This window comes from Hevea brasiliensis, unplaced genomic scaffold, assembly GCF_030052815.1.
Source record: "Hevea brasiliensis isolate MT/VB/25A 57/8 unplaced genomic scaffold, ASM3005281v1 Scaf1, whole genome shotgun sequence".
NCBI lineage: Eukaryota > Viridiplantae > Streptophyta > Magnoliopsida > Malpighiales > Euphorbiaceae > Hevea > Hevea brasiliensis.
This window is the reverse complement of record NW_026614585.1, coordinates 9,241,892-9,257,915: the sequence shown is the minus strand read 5'-3', so window position 1 is coordinate 9,257,915 and position 16,024 is coordinate 9,241,892. Positions and strand designations below refer to the sequence as shown.

General features: G+C 33.7%; 1 protein-coding gene across 4 annotated transcripts; it reads right to left on the bottom strand.

Annotated features, from left to right (window-relative positions):
* Positions 1 to 13,579, bottom strand: LOC110649477 (kinesin-like protein KIN-7D, mitochondrial). 4 transcript variants are annotated; one of them, XM_021804061.2, is made up of 25 exons: positions 12,871 to 13,579; positions 12,667 to 12,764; positions 12,474 to 12,563; positions 12,282 to 12,334; positions 11,449 to 11,514; positions 10,016 to 10,069; positions 9,684 to 9,743; positions 8,465 to 8,543; positions 8,294 to 8,361; positions 7,537 to 7,593; positions 7,341 to 7,445; positions 6,847 to 6,951; positions 6,522 to 6,629; positions 6,290 to 6,421; positions 5,990 to 6,172; positions 5,341 to 5,520; positions 4,943 to 5,080; positions 4,195 to 4,314; positions 4,028 to 4,078; positions 3,472 to 3,519; positions 3,126 to 3,272; positions 2,112 to 2,852; positions 835 to 964; positions 630 to 742; positions 1 to 323 (listed from the first exon to the last, which is right to left on the bottom strand). In XM_021804061.2, the coding sequence occupies exons 1-24, from the start codon at positions 13,203 to 13,205 to the stop codon at positions 657 to 659; spliced, it is 3,234 nt and encodes a 1,077-aa protein (XP_021659753.2). In that variant the 5' UTR covers positions 13,206 to 13,579; the 3' UTR covers positions 1 to 323; positions 630 to 656. The 4 variants fall into 4 exon arrangements, with proteins under 4 accessions (XP_021659753.2, XP_021659751.2, XP_021659754.2 ...); XM_021804059.2 differs by having other exon boundaries at positions 5,305 to 5,520; positions 12,871 to 13,578; XM_021804062.2 differs by having other exon boundaries at positions 2,112 to 2,849; positions 12,871 to 13,577.
* Between the last annotated feature and the right edge of the window lie 2,445 nt (positions 13,580 to 16,024).

Genomic DNA, 16,024 nt, shown 5'->3' with positions numbered 1-16,024 from the left:
TAGACCAAGGAACTAATATTTGCTCAGATTGAAGAGTTAAAAAAATGCTTCTCATGGAAGCATATATTGTTTCTATACACATTGAAACAGATCACAGCATTCTGCTGCGTGTTTAAAAACAAGGCAACGTCTCAAAGCTGTGCTTTGGAATGTACCATTTTTCTGTTAAAACCTTTAATCACAATATTATTTTACAGCCACAGAGGGAGATGAACAATACAATATATCGATATACCTTTTGGACAATTACATACATCAAACAAATGAAAGAATTGCACCTGCCATTGCATTGAATATTGCCAACAGGGAAACATTGGCAAGCCCTGAAATAAGAGCAAGGGAAAAAGGAATTTGTTAGTTTATCTGCCTATAATAATGTCCAATTTGTAATAAAAATGACAACCACAAGGAAGCCAACATAGGTCCTCTGTCCTGGAGAACAGAATGTAAGAGGTGCAAAACTATATGCTTCTCTTTGTTTTTTTTATGTTCATTTTTCAAAATTTCTTCCCACAAAAGTGTTCTTGCCTTGTCCAGTAATTGGCAAAAGCAATGAGGAACCTATATTAGTCCAGTAGGTTGACTTATAGGACAATAGATACACACAAACAGAAAACTATGCGCGTGACCTCATTTGGTGGGCATAAACTGCAATGTCATGAAGTAAACGCAAAAAGCCTATCTGCAATCTTTGTGCGACAAATTGGACACTCAGAACAAGCTAGCGAACAAGATTTACACACTGCAAGAAAAGAAAGCAATGGTAGTTACATTAATAGATGATGAAGAACACGTACAATTACAATTCAAATGCAAGAAACTTCAATGACTTACAACAAAAATGCCGGCAGGGGAGAAGAATTGCAGCTGTTGCTGATTCAAAACATACTTTACACATATGTGAATTGGCGTCTCCATTGCCTAGGCATTTGAGCTCCTTTTCCTTCATCTCCTGCATTCGTGCCTGAAAGCAGAAAATACAAATCTAAATTGTAGCCACCCATTTAATTCATCCACAAGTAATGAGATTAGGTCACAGAAATATTTGATGCATTAAACAACCATCAGTTAATGCAAGCCACAAATCTATTTCAAGTTCAAGCATTCAACAGTGCTGAACAAAAAGCAGAGAAATATTGTCCAAATCTTTACAACACAAATTCAAATAATCCTAGATTTACATTAAGATTTGTTGTTTAGTAAATATTCTAAGTGGCAAGCAAAATAGGTAAACTACATCAACTGATAGATTGGATCTTCCATGTAGGGATATAAATGAACTGAGCTACTTGAGTGCTATTCAAGGTTCGGCTCTATAAAAGCTCAACTTGACCCGGTTCATTTTCTAATTAAGCTGAGCTCAAGTGTAATTTTTAGACTTGTTATTTAGTTTTTTGATATTCAACTTACTAAGACTCACGAATTGACTTGTTTAATAAGTTCATGAGCCGGCTCGTAAAAAGGCTTGCGAGGTTGCTCATTTAACTAAAATCATTTAGGTTTAAACTTATTATCTTAAATTTAATCAAAACTACGTAATTTTGAACTTCATAATCTTAAATTTAAAATTCACTAGGTTATAAATGAGCAGCCCAAGGCTTGGTTAGATAAAAACTCACTTGACACAAGAAAACGAGCCAAACTTGAGCTTACTGATAGTCGGCTCAAAAAAATTTTAATGAGCCAAGAATTAGATCTTCAAAGCTCAATTCGACTCAGTTAGTTTACACACCTGCTTCCATGCAACTAATTAAAATGGACAGGCTGCACTACCCAGAGATGGGCCTAACATATCACCGCATGAAATGTAAATTTTAAACTAACAGAACAATGATGGAAGGAAAATGCAGACTAAATAATAATGCCGCCAGAAAGAAAGTGCAAGCTAAACTTTTTCTAAATTAAAGGAAATGATAGCCACAGAACCATACTGGCAGGTGTTACTGAAACAATTAAATACCATTTGATGGAAACTGCAGCTTTGCTTTTTAATTAATTTCCGCTTATTCAGTACCAAACATGACTTAAACAGTTCCTGTTACTCAAACAGATCTTGAAGTGCAATTTTTTAGTAAAATGAAAAAATGAACTTAAAGACAGCACAGCATTACCTTTAACCGAACAACCAGAGGCTCCTCCTTGGGATTTTCATCAGGTGGTTTTGATGCATCAGAAACTTGTCTCTCTTTAAGGACATTATTTTGATCAACCTCATTAATTTTTGGTTCACTTGCATCTATTCCATCACTATGCCCCTCATCAGTATTCACCACAGGGGCTGATCCCCCCTCTTTCTTTAACTTAGCAACAAGGACCCACATGTTTGCTAAATCATTTTCCAGTGCCTTCTCCCTTCTCTTTGCATCTTCAGCCTTCTTCCTGTATTCCTCCTCTATGAACTCTTTTTCAGCTAAGGCTGTCTCAAGAGCTGCCTCCCGTTGTTTCCTTGCTTGCAACTCCATCTTTAAATCTTCTGGATCAAAGTTCCAAGAGTCAAAGTCATCAGAGTGCATTCCTGAAATTTCATTTCCTCTGCCACTGAACCGTCCCCTCCTTCCTGGTCTCATGCCATCACTATGCTTACGGTTAACGCCATTAATGTTTTGCATGCCAGCACCTCTAGAGTGCATGGACTCTCGAGCAGCCAACAATTCCTTTTCTAATTTTGCATTCTGTAATGAAAGCTTGGTCACCTCACCAGCCAAGTTCTTCAGCTCAACTGCAGCAGCAGAGGCCAGCTCCTTCGCATAAGAAGCTTCTTCAGCCAGTTTCTGATTTTGGACCCGTAACCCACTATTCTCCTCAGAAAGCTGAACCTGTTCTATCTTTAGTTTTTCATTCTCAATTTCCTGCTTATATAGCCAAAACATCTTTGCAAGTCAATTAAGTTGTACCAACACTAAGTTCTTAGTGAAATAACACCAGAACAATTTTTCACTGGTATCATTTTACTTTTGCTTATGTTTTCAACACAAAATTTTACCAATATGACCTCTATGTTTCTATGGTAGAAGTTAGCATAAATACATTTAACGTTACCCAGAAGATTAAAAAATATTGACAACGCCCAATGACAATAGTAAGCCTAGTCAAAAGCTAGTAGAAGTCAACATAGCAGTAATCACCTGCGACTGAACTTTCTTTTTCAATTCATCAACATATTCCTCAGGCACAGCATGTTCAGAAGTAAGCGATGTTTTATCACCAGAGAGTGAAGCCAACTGCTGCTCCAGGATATTTACTTTTCCTTGCAATTCCTTGTTCTCAGAACACTGCCAATGACCAAACATACCAGGAAATAATAACTCAGATCCCAGGCAAAGTGGCAAATCAATGAAAGCAATAAAAAACAATAAGAAAGGCAGGTTTGCCCCAAACTGATCAAAGGTATTGAGCTTCAGCTGAACTGGTAGGATATACACTGAAGGGGAAAAAAAAGAAACCAAGCAGTATGGAGAATGTTATTTTAACCTTTGTCTGCAGTTGTTCCTGAAGGACACGGTTATCTGCTGACTTTATCTGCATCAATTGGCAAAACAGTTCAATTTAGATGATGAACAAACTTAAATCAGTGTTTCCAACCACTAAAAAAGCACGAGTTCAGTGAACAGATTGCCATAGACCAAAGCATCCATGATAAGGTTTGGGGCATTGATTTAAGGAAATGGTTACATGGGCCAAGAGTTTGGTTTAAAACCATGCAAAACAAAACCGTGGAAGGAGTTACTTATCTTTCTTCCTCTAAAACAGGCAAAGGACATTCTAAAGTTGAAATAATTAAGGAAAGAGACTTAAGCAGCTGGAATTACCTCCCAAGAACTTAAAGCATTAGTACCCGAAAAAACATGTTTGTAAAAGAAACCATATTACTCTTTTCCCAGTAAATTCATAAATGCCAGCATCCATTCTAAATAAGCATGATAGTACAATAATTTTAGTGAGAAACAAGTCAGAAAGGACCAACTTAAGTATAACTATTAATTCAATGTACATCACACAACTTATTATCATGCTGTGAAGTACTCACCTCCAGCTCAAAAGACTTTTCATTACATTGGGTCATCAGCCTCATGACTGTCTGTTTTAACAGAAATACAATTGAAAGATTTCAACAACAATTTTTGAAAAAGAGATAAATAAAATAAAAGAATACTAGAGAAAAAGCCAAATGAGCAAGAAAGAAAGTAGTATTACCTGCTGCATATCAACCAGTGATGAATTAGAAATTGAAGCCTCACCACTCTCAATGATTCGTTGCTCTAAAACTCTCATTTGTCTCCTCTTCTCCTGGATCTCACGTTCCAAGTTCTGGATCTGTCATTAAGAAAAGTATGCACTTATCTTCATTAGAGCCTTGGGGTAAAGGCATACACTCTCATGGATACAAAAATAAACAGCATTGCAGGAGAGAAACATTTATTTGCATTGACTTTGTAAACAGACAATAATTTGAGTAATCTAAGAAATAAGATATTTCCAAGAGAATAAAAAAAAATCATAGCATATAGGATTCTTTTTCTTACTACAAGTTACATGGAAAAATGGAAGCGAAATGAACCACAAAGCATGCAATAAATAAACTTCAACCACAATATTTGGAATTTAAAAAAAAAAAAAGGAATAGCATATAAACTGAAGTTGATAAAATTATAATCCACTTACAGGCTATTGCCAGACAATAAGACAGTATATGAACTAAAATTAGCAAATAACATAAATGTTGTAGGGTAAGTCACTTGTCTGCTTTATCATTGATGAAGCCCTCATCCATTAGGATAATAACTCAATGTAAGGGAGCAAAAAACACCACTGACTGAATCTACTCATATTCATCATGTCGTCTACCCTTTCATGCACATACACAGTAGACACACACATACATCACTTCAAGAGCAACACAATCAAACAATAAAGTTGATACTCAAGAGAAAGAAAGGCATACTTGAGCTTTTGAGCTATCTGGATCATTCACGGACTGCTCCACAAGACGCTTAAGGGTACTAGTGCTGAATGCAATCTCTCCCGCAAGCATCTTTACCTGCTCGACAAGAAGGTCCATCTGATCTTGTGTCATTGCACCCTACAACACAACGTAAAAGTCACTTTCACAAGTTTACTAGTATCCAATAAAAATTTGAAAACATTTGAGGTTCTCAAACAAAGGCAAGTAAAAAAATATGATCAGCACAGGTTGGTGCATCTTCCACAATATTAGCATTAAGCCATCACTATTTTAACCACAAAAAATATTCCTTAGAATTAAATGCTATAAAAATAAGTAATAAGAGAACTAATAAAACATACTGCAGGTAGTTTTGAAGCACTTATAAGTTCACCCACTTGACTTGATTCGGTAATTGTACTGCAAACAGGTGAGAGTTCTTCACTCCACTTGCTGGAAGATCTCCTGTGTTTGAATTCCTGAGATGCATCCAATGGAACCAGAGAAGCGGAAGACAAAGAGTCCTTCTGATTCTCATTTTCTAGAAGTAAAGCACCCTCCCTCAAAACATCCAGTTTCTGATCCAGAAAAAATTGAAAAGAGAAATATCATGTATTTATTTCCAAAAATAAACAAAGATCTAAAAAATATCTAGTGAGAGGGAAATTATTTTACAATCGAAGGGGAAATTTTCGAGAAAGGAGTCATACCAAGTAATAAAACAAATTAAAGAAAAGTTTCAGGAGAAAATGGCAAACAAATTCCACAGGCATGCATCATCAGTTTCTCTAAGCAATTAAGCATTTACAATACACAAGTATATCATGACAACAATAAAACTAATCCCAATTTATAAGTTAAAAAGATTTCATATTTATTAACAGGCAGGCAGACACCCACAGAACCATGGACATGTCAACAGATCAAACCCACACTAGTGACTTGAAAAAACAGTGACATGATTCACATTTATCTCCAGATCTCTTAATGTGCTTAGAGTTGCAAAAATTCACACGCTTTCATTTACATAAGCAAAAAATAACTCACATCATCCTCCCCAACAGAGTGACTCCGCTGATGACTAGCACCATCACTTGTTAATCCAGGAATTGTATTCTTTGTAGAAACAAGTATGAGCTTGGTTAGCCTCTGGATTCGACTCATAAGAGCGGCCTTGGCTTCTTCTTCTTCCTCCAATCTTGATTGCATCTTCACTTGACCTTCTTCCAACTATCCAAAGAACGTGGACAATTTGTGAAAAATATGGAACCTTATAAAGAAGTTAGAAGAAGAAAAACAAGCTCAAGACTATTCAAAGATGAGCACAGACAAAAAAAATCCAAATACCTGTTGCCTTAAGCTCAGAATCTCCTCATGATTGACAGCAACAATCATCCCCTTCTTTAATTGATCAAGTTCCAGCTTGAGGCTTGAGATTTCTCTTTGATATTTCTTAATTAACGATTTTTCATCAATAATCTGGAAGCAATTTCCATAACCAATAATAATGTTAGCTTAAGTGTTAACTATTATGCATTCCCATTGACAAATCACACTACGTTCCAAGATTATAGCATACCTTATTACGAGAGGCATAGATTTCAACTCTCTTTGCCCTGCTAGCAAACTTCAATGTATTATGTGTTTCCTCCATATTGCTAGATGCAGGATTGACCGTACAAATAAGCTGTGCAACAATTTATGAAAAAAATTCATATTACTTCATGAGAACACGATAAATGAAAACGGAATCCAGTTAGCAGGGGTGAAAGCAATGCTTTCTTAATTCACATGTGCTACACTATATATTATTTTCAGGAGGAAAGGGGGGAAAAAAAAAAAAAGGAAAACTCCATTAATAGTTGTGCAATGATAACACAATAATTGTTGCATCTTGAACTCACTGAAACATGTCCATGCCCACTCAATGAAGACTGCAGAAGACGGGTAAGTTTTGAATCTCGATAAGGAACGTGGGATGCCTTCCCTTCGCTCAACTTTCCAATTACCTTCATAATGGAATTAAAAAGTCAATAAAAATTTCAAACTGATACTGATAATGACAAGCCTATATGCATGTTGATGCTAAGAATTCCAAATTCTCTCACTGAATAAAAAGAATAATTATTCCTCAAGTCTTAGCACTCACATGCAGTACCATTTATTACCAATATATTAATGCTAGAGATATAAAAATTTGTTGAAACTCAATAATATTCCCAAGTATCCTCAAAAAAAACCTCAAATTGCCTAGAATTTTTATATCAATTACAGGTGTTTCTCTGAAGACTTCACTTTGTTCAATATTTTTGGAAGACATAAAACAGAATGTGGTTAAGATGGAAGCAAATGATCATCAGAAGAAAAGTATGGTAAAAGCCACATATACAGTACATACAGTTCCAAGAGTTAGAAGGCTTTTGTTTATGTAAGACCCCTCCTTTCTCCTTAGTCCAGTTGTTTCGGTTTTTGAACTCTCAGATCCAGCTAGATCAATCAAATTCTAAGAAAAGAGAGAAATAAGTCAGTAAGATGATTTGTGTAGTTAAGAAGAATATTTTATTTTCAAAAAATATCAATTGAATGTAACATACAAGTTGAGAGAAGATCACTCCATCGTACTCATCACCAAGGGCACTGCTTTCAATCATCTGCAAATGCATAGGCATGGTTGTGAAGGATATTCAAAAACAATAAAGTAAAATAATTGATAGAAGGTGCAGCATCCACACTATCTGGAGTAGGAGGCATTTATATTTAAAAATAATAATAATAAAGAAAGACAAAGCAACATAGATTCATAATTCAGGTACAATGAATAGGAATTAGTTTTAAGTTCAATGATTTCCCTTCCCCATCCCTTACTAATTGATAGAATATTGCAAAAGAAGGAGAGGCCAGGTAAGATAAACACCTGAAACATATATCACTACAGTAAGCTGAGGCAAAGAACAGTATGGCACAATGGATCTTATCTAGGGTGCTGAACCATGAATTTAATATGTAACAAGGTTATTTTTAGAATTGAATATTAAGTAGTACCATAGTAAGCCTTCTTAACATGAAGTTCATTATCTTCATAGACAATAAAATTATAGTCATATCTTCTAAAAGAGAAATGGGTGAAGGTAAACATAAAAATTATGCAATCATAAATTTAGTACTTCAAAATGGAACTATAATGTCCTAGATCATCACACTAATGACTAATCCACAAGGCTATATGTTGGTCAATTGTATGCAAGATACTAATCAGATGGAAAAAAGACACAATTTCACATTTCAATTATTTGCTCAACAAATGTACCAGCAGCATGTTGATTATAAGTGCTAAACACATATACAATTTACCAGCGAAAATATGGTGTGGCTTCTGCTACTCAACAGATTAAAGTTATTTGAACCAACATGACGATGCTCTGCCAATATCAAATATCAATTAGAAATTTAGCAAAAAGAAAGTCCCACCAATCAATCATGCACCAACAAGAAAGGACAAAAAAGTTTCTGTATATTAGCTACCTTCTCCAGCAGCAATGAAAGAAAGTGCATGCCCAGGAGACAAAACCACTTCTTCCTTAATACCCTCAACATAAGTGCCCTGGAAAACATAGTGCATGCATTTATGAGACAAATAAACATTACATCCGGCTATACAGCAATCTTTTCAAGGTTAAAGGTCACATTGGAGAAAATTCTTTAATAGGCATCCTTGTGCTCGCACATAAACTCAACTCAACTAAGCCTTTATCCCAAGAAATTAGAGTCGGCTATATGGATTCTCTTTCTCCATTCTAAACGATTTTGGGTTAAATCCTCGGAAATGTATAATACTTATAGGTCATATTGTACTACTCTCCTCCAAATCAGTTTAGGTCTACCCCTTCTTTTCTTTCTATCCTCTAATCTAATGTACTCTACTTGTCTAACAGGAGTCTCTGTATATCTATGTTCCACATGACCAAACTAACTCAATCTCCCTTCTCTCAACTTATTCTTAATTGGCACCACTTCTACCTTTTCTCTAATACTCTCATTACGGACTTTATCTAGTCTAGTATGACTACTCATCCACCTTAACATTCTCATCTCCTCAACTCTTATCCTTTAGTGCCCAACATTCACTACCATATAACATGATTGGTCATATGGCTGTACGATAAAATTTTCCTTTCAACTTATTAGAAATTTTACGATCAAATAAAACTCCCGTGGCACTTCTCCACTTCAAACATTCGGTTTTAATCCTATGACTAACATCCTTCTTATATCCCCCATCTACTTGAAGGATTGAGCCGAAATATTTAAAGTGATTACTTTGGGGCAGTATCACTCCATCCAAACTAACTCCTTCCCTATCACCAGTTCGGCCTTCACTGAACTTGCAATGTATGTATTCTGTCTTCGTTCTACTTAACTTAAAACCCTTTGACTCTAGAGTACTTCTCCAAAGCTTTAACTTTCTATTGACTCCTTCTCGCTTCTCATCTATCAAAATTATATCATTTGCAAACATCATGCACCAAGGGATACTCTCTTATATATGTTTCGTCAATTCATCTAAAACTAATATAAAAAGGTAAGGGCTTATAGCTGAACCTTGGTGTAATCCAATTGAAATAGGAAAATCTCTTGTGTGTGTATATAAAAAGCATGTTAAAGCATTCGTGTTCTACTGCAATGCATCCATTTGCATACAAGCAAAATCAAAAGAATATTCAATAAAATTAAGAATAAAAACCTGTGCATCTTCTCTAACACGCAAATTTTGACCAATTGGATCAAGCAAGTCATTGATCACCTGATATCAGAAACATGCATTGAACCATAAATCAGATAGCTGTCACTAATATGTGTATACAGTTTTTATTATATTATAAAGCAAAGGATAAAAATACCAGTCAAATTGTGGGAGACTTCAAACATGGAAGTTGCAGAATTTTGATTTATACATAATTTTTTAATCAAAATAAATTATTATGCCAAGCATCACTACTGATGATGTTGCATCAGAAATGAAAATTGATAAATCCTAGAGCTATTGCAATTGATAATCTGTATGCTGCCACTGACCTCATTGTAAATTTCAAGATAAGACACACGCAATAAGAACTCTCTTCCTGGAGTCTGAAGCAAAAAATGCAATATGTCAATCATACTTGATTAGCAAGTGGGTTATTAAAAAGATGAAAAATGAAAAATAAATCAATTAGTTTTCATCATGAAAATCTATGCCAATTCAATGTGAGACCAAATTGAGAGTTTGAGACCCATCCCCCAACACACACGCGCAGATACTTGAATGCTGGATGCATATCATACTATAATTGGCTCATATAATTGGAGATGAAAATGAATTTTTTTTTCTCAAACATTTCTTAATGTTACTATTTTCTGGCAATTTTTTTCTCTTTCTTCTTGCCCATCCATCCTCTAGCCTCTAAACCTCTCACAATCGATCATGATCACCATGCCTACATGCAAATGGGTTTCTTCTTTCAAAATGACAGAATCCAAATCCAATTGGTTCGTGGTAATTCTAGTCTAGTCTCTAATTCTATCTAATCTTCTCACCTACTTACTTCATGTTTCTTTTTCTTGTGGTTCTTCTACTGTGTCATGGGTTCGAAATCTTAACCCTTTTTCTTGTTTTTTTTGTTTGTGTTTTGTGTCTTCTCAAATTTCTTTTAAATCATTTCATAGTAAACTTACTCTTTAAATTTTTGTTTTTCCTTTTTTTTTTTTTGTTGTTTTTTTAATCTTAATAGGACAGTTATTGGTAGAGGGCGAAGTCAGTGGTCTCTACGTCTCGAAAATCATGTACCGCGGTCGCTTGTTTGCTCGCCAACTTAACAAACACTGAAAGAAGCATTGTAGATTGGTCATCCTTCTTTGTCTACCATGAAGAAGATTTTCTTTATCTTGTTTTGTTTTGTTTTCACATTTTGAGTTTCCACTCCATTTTTTCTCCATCATCATTTGATGAGAGTCGGAGGGGAGGATGATCTCTAATATATAAATGTCAACCAATGTCTAGTCCTCTCCCACATAGGTATACATATGGGATTATTTACTTTTTTCTTTTGCTGCTAGCTAAACTTACTTCTACTATTTGTTTCTCTCTTTTAGCCTACTATGATTGGCCCTCATCATCAATTGGATATCAAGAATGCTTTTCCTCATGGTGATCTTGGGAGGAGGTATATATGGAGCAACCACCGGTAATATTACAAACAAAGAAAAAGCAATTTGGTCAGTACTGCTATGTGTCATTGACAGTTTCAACACAATACTAGATGATCAGGTAAATAATGCAGAGAATATATGTAAATAAATTAAGAAACCACATAACATATCTAGTTGCCACCAAAAAATGAAGAGAAAAAGTTCGACACACTTAAAAGGAGATGGATAAAATAAAGGAAGAAAAAGCGAGATGCAAGTGGCCATGTCATTTAGGGTACCATGTAATAGTTCAAAGATATAGAAATTGAAACAACACTTACATCTTGAATAATGCTGAAAACATCCTTTATGGCTAATGGTATGATACCAGGAGAATTTTGATCTCCCTGCACATATTATTTTAAAAAGAAGTCATCAACAAGAGAGCTGAAATTAGTGCATCTGGTGAATTATGATATTTGGGAACTAAAATAAGAAAAGTTAACTAGGATAAAAATCCATATACGCACTTATTCATATGTTAAATGGTAAACGAGATCAGTAAAACATTATATGGCAGGAGCAACAGCTATGTCATCGAAATTATGTCAGTTATGAGGATATTAACCATAACAAGATTCATTGCACAATGGAGCATCATATACACTCATGCTATTAAAGAGAGGGAAAATTTGGGAGAGGGCATCAAAGCAACAATCAAGGCAACTGGACTTCATGCAAAAGTGAAGTTTTAACATGTTCAAAAACCTTAGTTTCTTCACAACTCATCTTGTTCAATCATCGAGCACTAACTACAATTTTTAGCTAATCATGAAAATTTTACTTCATTAATTGTTCAGTTTAAGGTACAATGAAATTGCTAAGTATAATAAGAACACAGTGTGATGGATTATTATCAGTCGACACCTTTTTTGCACAAAACAAAATTAGCATCAAAACATGTATGCCTACTCCCTGAAAAGATCACTGGCAATTTAACACATGTTCTCAGTATATGTGGCTTAATTGTTCACCACTAGTAGACTGCATCATTGTCAAGGCTTCACTCCTAAAATTCTAATTGATTTTCAACAATAGCTGGATGTTTAAAATTAAATTCCAAGCCAAACATACGCACAAAAAAAAAACAGTCGTATCTAGAGAATAAACTTACATGCATAGTGTGTGTCTTTCCGCTGCTAGTGACACCATAAGCAAAGACAGTTCCTGCATTTGTCAATTTATGAGCTCAGAATTTAGAAAGTAAAAGTTCAATTAAAACTGCAACGCAATCACAATATTCACCACAATAAATCCAATTAATCAATGCTGGTTCATTTAATGAATCAGAATTTCTATTCCATACCATTAACACCTTCCATTGCAGCCTTGACTACTGGTTTGGCAGCAACGTCATATACCTCTTGAGAAGTCGTGTGCTGTCCAAATACTCTATCTGCCAATAGGAATACATTTGCATTTTTCACGTCTATACTTTATTAATTGACCAAAAACATCATCCAATTTATTCAATTTATCAACAGAAAAAGAATAATCACCAAATGCATAAGCCGTAGCCGTATTATACTCATTTCTAACGATCTTATCTCCATCCGCATACCAAGCGATCTCATCCCCTCTCTGGAACTCTCTCTCGCTGTAAGCAAATGAATCGCGGTCACATTACCTCAGAAGACAAACCAAACGATTCAGATTTATAAAGCAACAGATCTGGTCCACTATTCTCAGATCTGACAACTTACTTCAACGGTCTAAACCGAATCGTCACGGATATACTATCCCCATTCCTCGGCACATCGACCAGCTCGGGAATCAATTCCTCAGAACCAAACGCAACAGGAGCACGACCACAGTAACCGCGAGGACCGTAATACATTGAATCGGAGCCCGACCGACTGGGCGTCATGGATCGTCCGCCACCAGAGTTGAAAAACGAAGAAGAAGCAGAAGACGAGCAGGAACGGGGAACGAACCTGTTGCCGATGTAAGAAGAGGTGGAAGAAGTGGAAGAGTAAGGACTGGAAGGTTTCCGATTAGAGAATGGAGAGCTGCTCCTTGCTCGGGAGGATGAGGCCATTCCAGTGAAGCAGAGTCGAGTTGACTCGGTGAGCCAATGAGCGACTCGGCTGAGAAGTGTAAAGTCAACCAGAAACAGGAGGAGGAGGAGAAGGAAGACAAGAAAGCAGAAGAACAGAAGAATCAGTGAAGTCACATGGCGTCTGAGACAAAACCGAATAACATTGCAGTTTTTTAATTTCCTTTGATACTTTAAGCTATTGAAGCTACAGCCTACAGAGAGAGACAGAGATTAGAGAGAGATTGTTTCTTCTTCTTTAAGACAAAGAGTTGCAGAGAACTATAGAGAGAGAGAAGAAGAGATTTGATTTCTAATAGACCAGAGAGAGAGAGTGAAAGATGGGTTTTGTTTTTATATTTTTTAGTTTTTATTTTTTGGGGGGTAGTTTAAGAAAATGAGAACAATGGTGGGGAACAACGTGGAAGGTGGGGGGGGGTATCAGAGTTTAAAGCAAGTAAAATGGAGCCACCAAGCAGGGAGATTTTCAAATTAAGGCAATAAAAATGAGCGGGAATAACAGTGGGTGAGGATTAAGACAAATGGAAAATTAATCAATTAATTAACTAATTACGCCTATTCTCTATTCGCTAATTAGGAATAGGATAGGCCCATGAGGCTTTTTATTTTCCCAAACACCCCTTTTCTTGTGGAGTAATTTGAATATGCATGATCTTTAATGTTTAAAATTAAACTTAATATATTTTAATTATAAAAAAATTAAAATCATTAAATTATTTTAATAATATGAAAAATAATATTATAAAAAATATTTTTTATTTTTAAATTTCATCTCGAACTCTGTTAAAGTGTAGAAGATCAAAAAGAAAACATGACTAAAAGTATAATTATCTCCTTAACTTTTATTTGAAAGTTAATTTGCCTCTTTAATTTATAAATAAACTATTTTACTCCTCAATTTAAAAATTTGAACTAATAAATAATATATTATATTTTTATATATTGCTTCAACTTTAAATTAAAGAATTACATAAGCAAATTTGTATGTTTTTTTCAAAAAGTTGAACCTTTACAGGGTTTTGTAATCTCATCATTTTGTGTTTTCTATTGACACAATGAATTTTTTATTCGAGTTTTACTTTGACTGTAATTTTTCTGACTTTATATCTGGTGGGATCATGGGTTTTGAGAGTATTGTTAGTATTTTTCTAAAATTCTAAAATTTTACAGTAGATTTGGTTTTTACTAGTTTTGAGAAGAGATATAATTATTTTAGAAAAGCTATCTTTGTTATTGGTCGCTGTGGCTCATTGAGTCTTTTTCCTGTAATGATTTCTCTTGGGTGCTAAATTTGCATCGGTAACTGTAATACTTTTTATTATTATTATTTTTTGGCTGCTACCCATGGTTTGGTTATGATGACTTTTTATTTTCAGGCTCGCATATCGTGTCTCTCATTATTCAGTGACTATATTGTTGTTTCTCCCTTTCCTGTTGTCTCTTGTTCCTGTGTTTTGTTTTTGTACATATTTGAGACTTTTTTTGTTTGTGCAAATTTTCATTTGATGATTTGCTATGTTGATTCGGGCTACTGTATTAGATTTAGAATGAAAGAAGAAAACAAAAAAAGAAATTGATCATTTTTTTTAATTAAACGTCTTCATAATTTTTATTCATTAGCACGTAATTTTATTCAATTGATTTAATTTTTTAAATTATTGAGAAAATTGATTCATTTGCAAATTAAAGGGATAAATTGATTTTTAAGTGAAGCATAGCTTTGGCGTTGGACGAAGTAATGACTAGTATAAAAATATGATTGACCATTTAATATTTGAAGTAGCATTTTTTTGGACAAAATATTATTTATTTTTTTATTTTTTATTATTAATACTTTTATCTTTTTAAAAATAATTTAAAAATATCTAAATTTTTATTTCATCAAACACTTTAATATTTTTATTTACTTTTAAATATACTCTAACATATTTCATTAATCAAAACTAAATTTTCAAATAAATATCATCTATGAATTTTATTATATTAATACTTTTATCCCTTTATTTTAGATAAATATATTAAAATATTTTTAAGGTTGTTGATTCAACAACGGTATCTTAATCTTTTTAAGCATTAATGTAATTGTGAAAATATGGGAATTGATTTGTAATTATGATAAAAACATAGGACCTTGTTGCAATTTACCATTATTTTTATAACAAGTGGATTATTTTTTTGATTACTGAACATTTAGATTTTTATTAGTTAAATAAAAATTAATTTTTTTTAATTAACCCTAATTAAAACTCAAAATTAATACCTCACAGTCCTAAAAAATAACTTTAATACTATTGAGTTAAAGTTTATTAGTTTTTTTTTTTAATATGCAATAAATTTATATGAATATCTTCACTATCTAAAACGGTGATTAGTATCTTTATATATAATTTGCTCCAATTTTAACTCGAACTCAATATCTCAAAATTTTTAAGATGATTTCTTATTTAAATTTCATTGGTCAAATATTTCTTTATTATGCAATAAATTTATATAAATAACACTTAAGTTGCTCCTTTTAAAAATACACAATTTAATCCTTAAATTATACAATAGTAAAATTCAAGTCAAAGTAATCGAATTTAATTTATATTAGATTCCGTTTGTTTCATGAAAAATATTTTATTGAAAAATATTTTCTAAATTTTTTAGTGTTTGGAGTGTTTAGGAAAATTAATTACTAAAAAATATTTTTTAAATTAAAAAAAATAAGTTATTTAAAAAAATGACTTTATTTTTTAAGAAAATGAAGTTATTTTTTATTTTTCAGATTTTGATAATCTTATGAAAATACATATATATAC

Excerpts from the sequence above, each read along its gene's own strand:
- LOC110649477 (XM_021804059.2), bottom strand. The coding sequence starts at position 13,205 with ATGGCCTCATCCTCCCGAGCAAGGAGCAGCTCTCCATTCTCTAATCGG. Across the intron at positions 12,765-12,870 it reads ATTCGGTTTAGACCGTTGAA|CGAGAGAGAGTTCCAGAGAG; the intron begins GTAAGTTGTCAG and ends ATTTGCTTACAG. Across the intron at positions 11,515-12,281 it reads GAAAGACACACACTATGCAT|GGAGATCAAAATTCTCCTGG; the intron begins GTAAGTTTATTC and ends TAATATGTGCAG.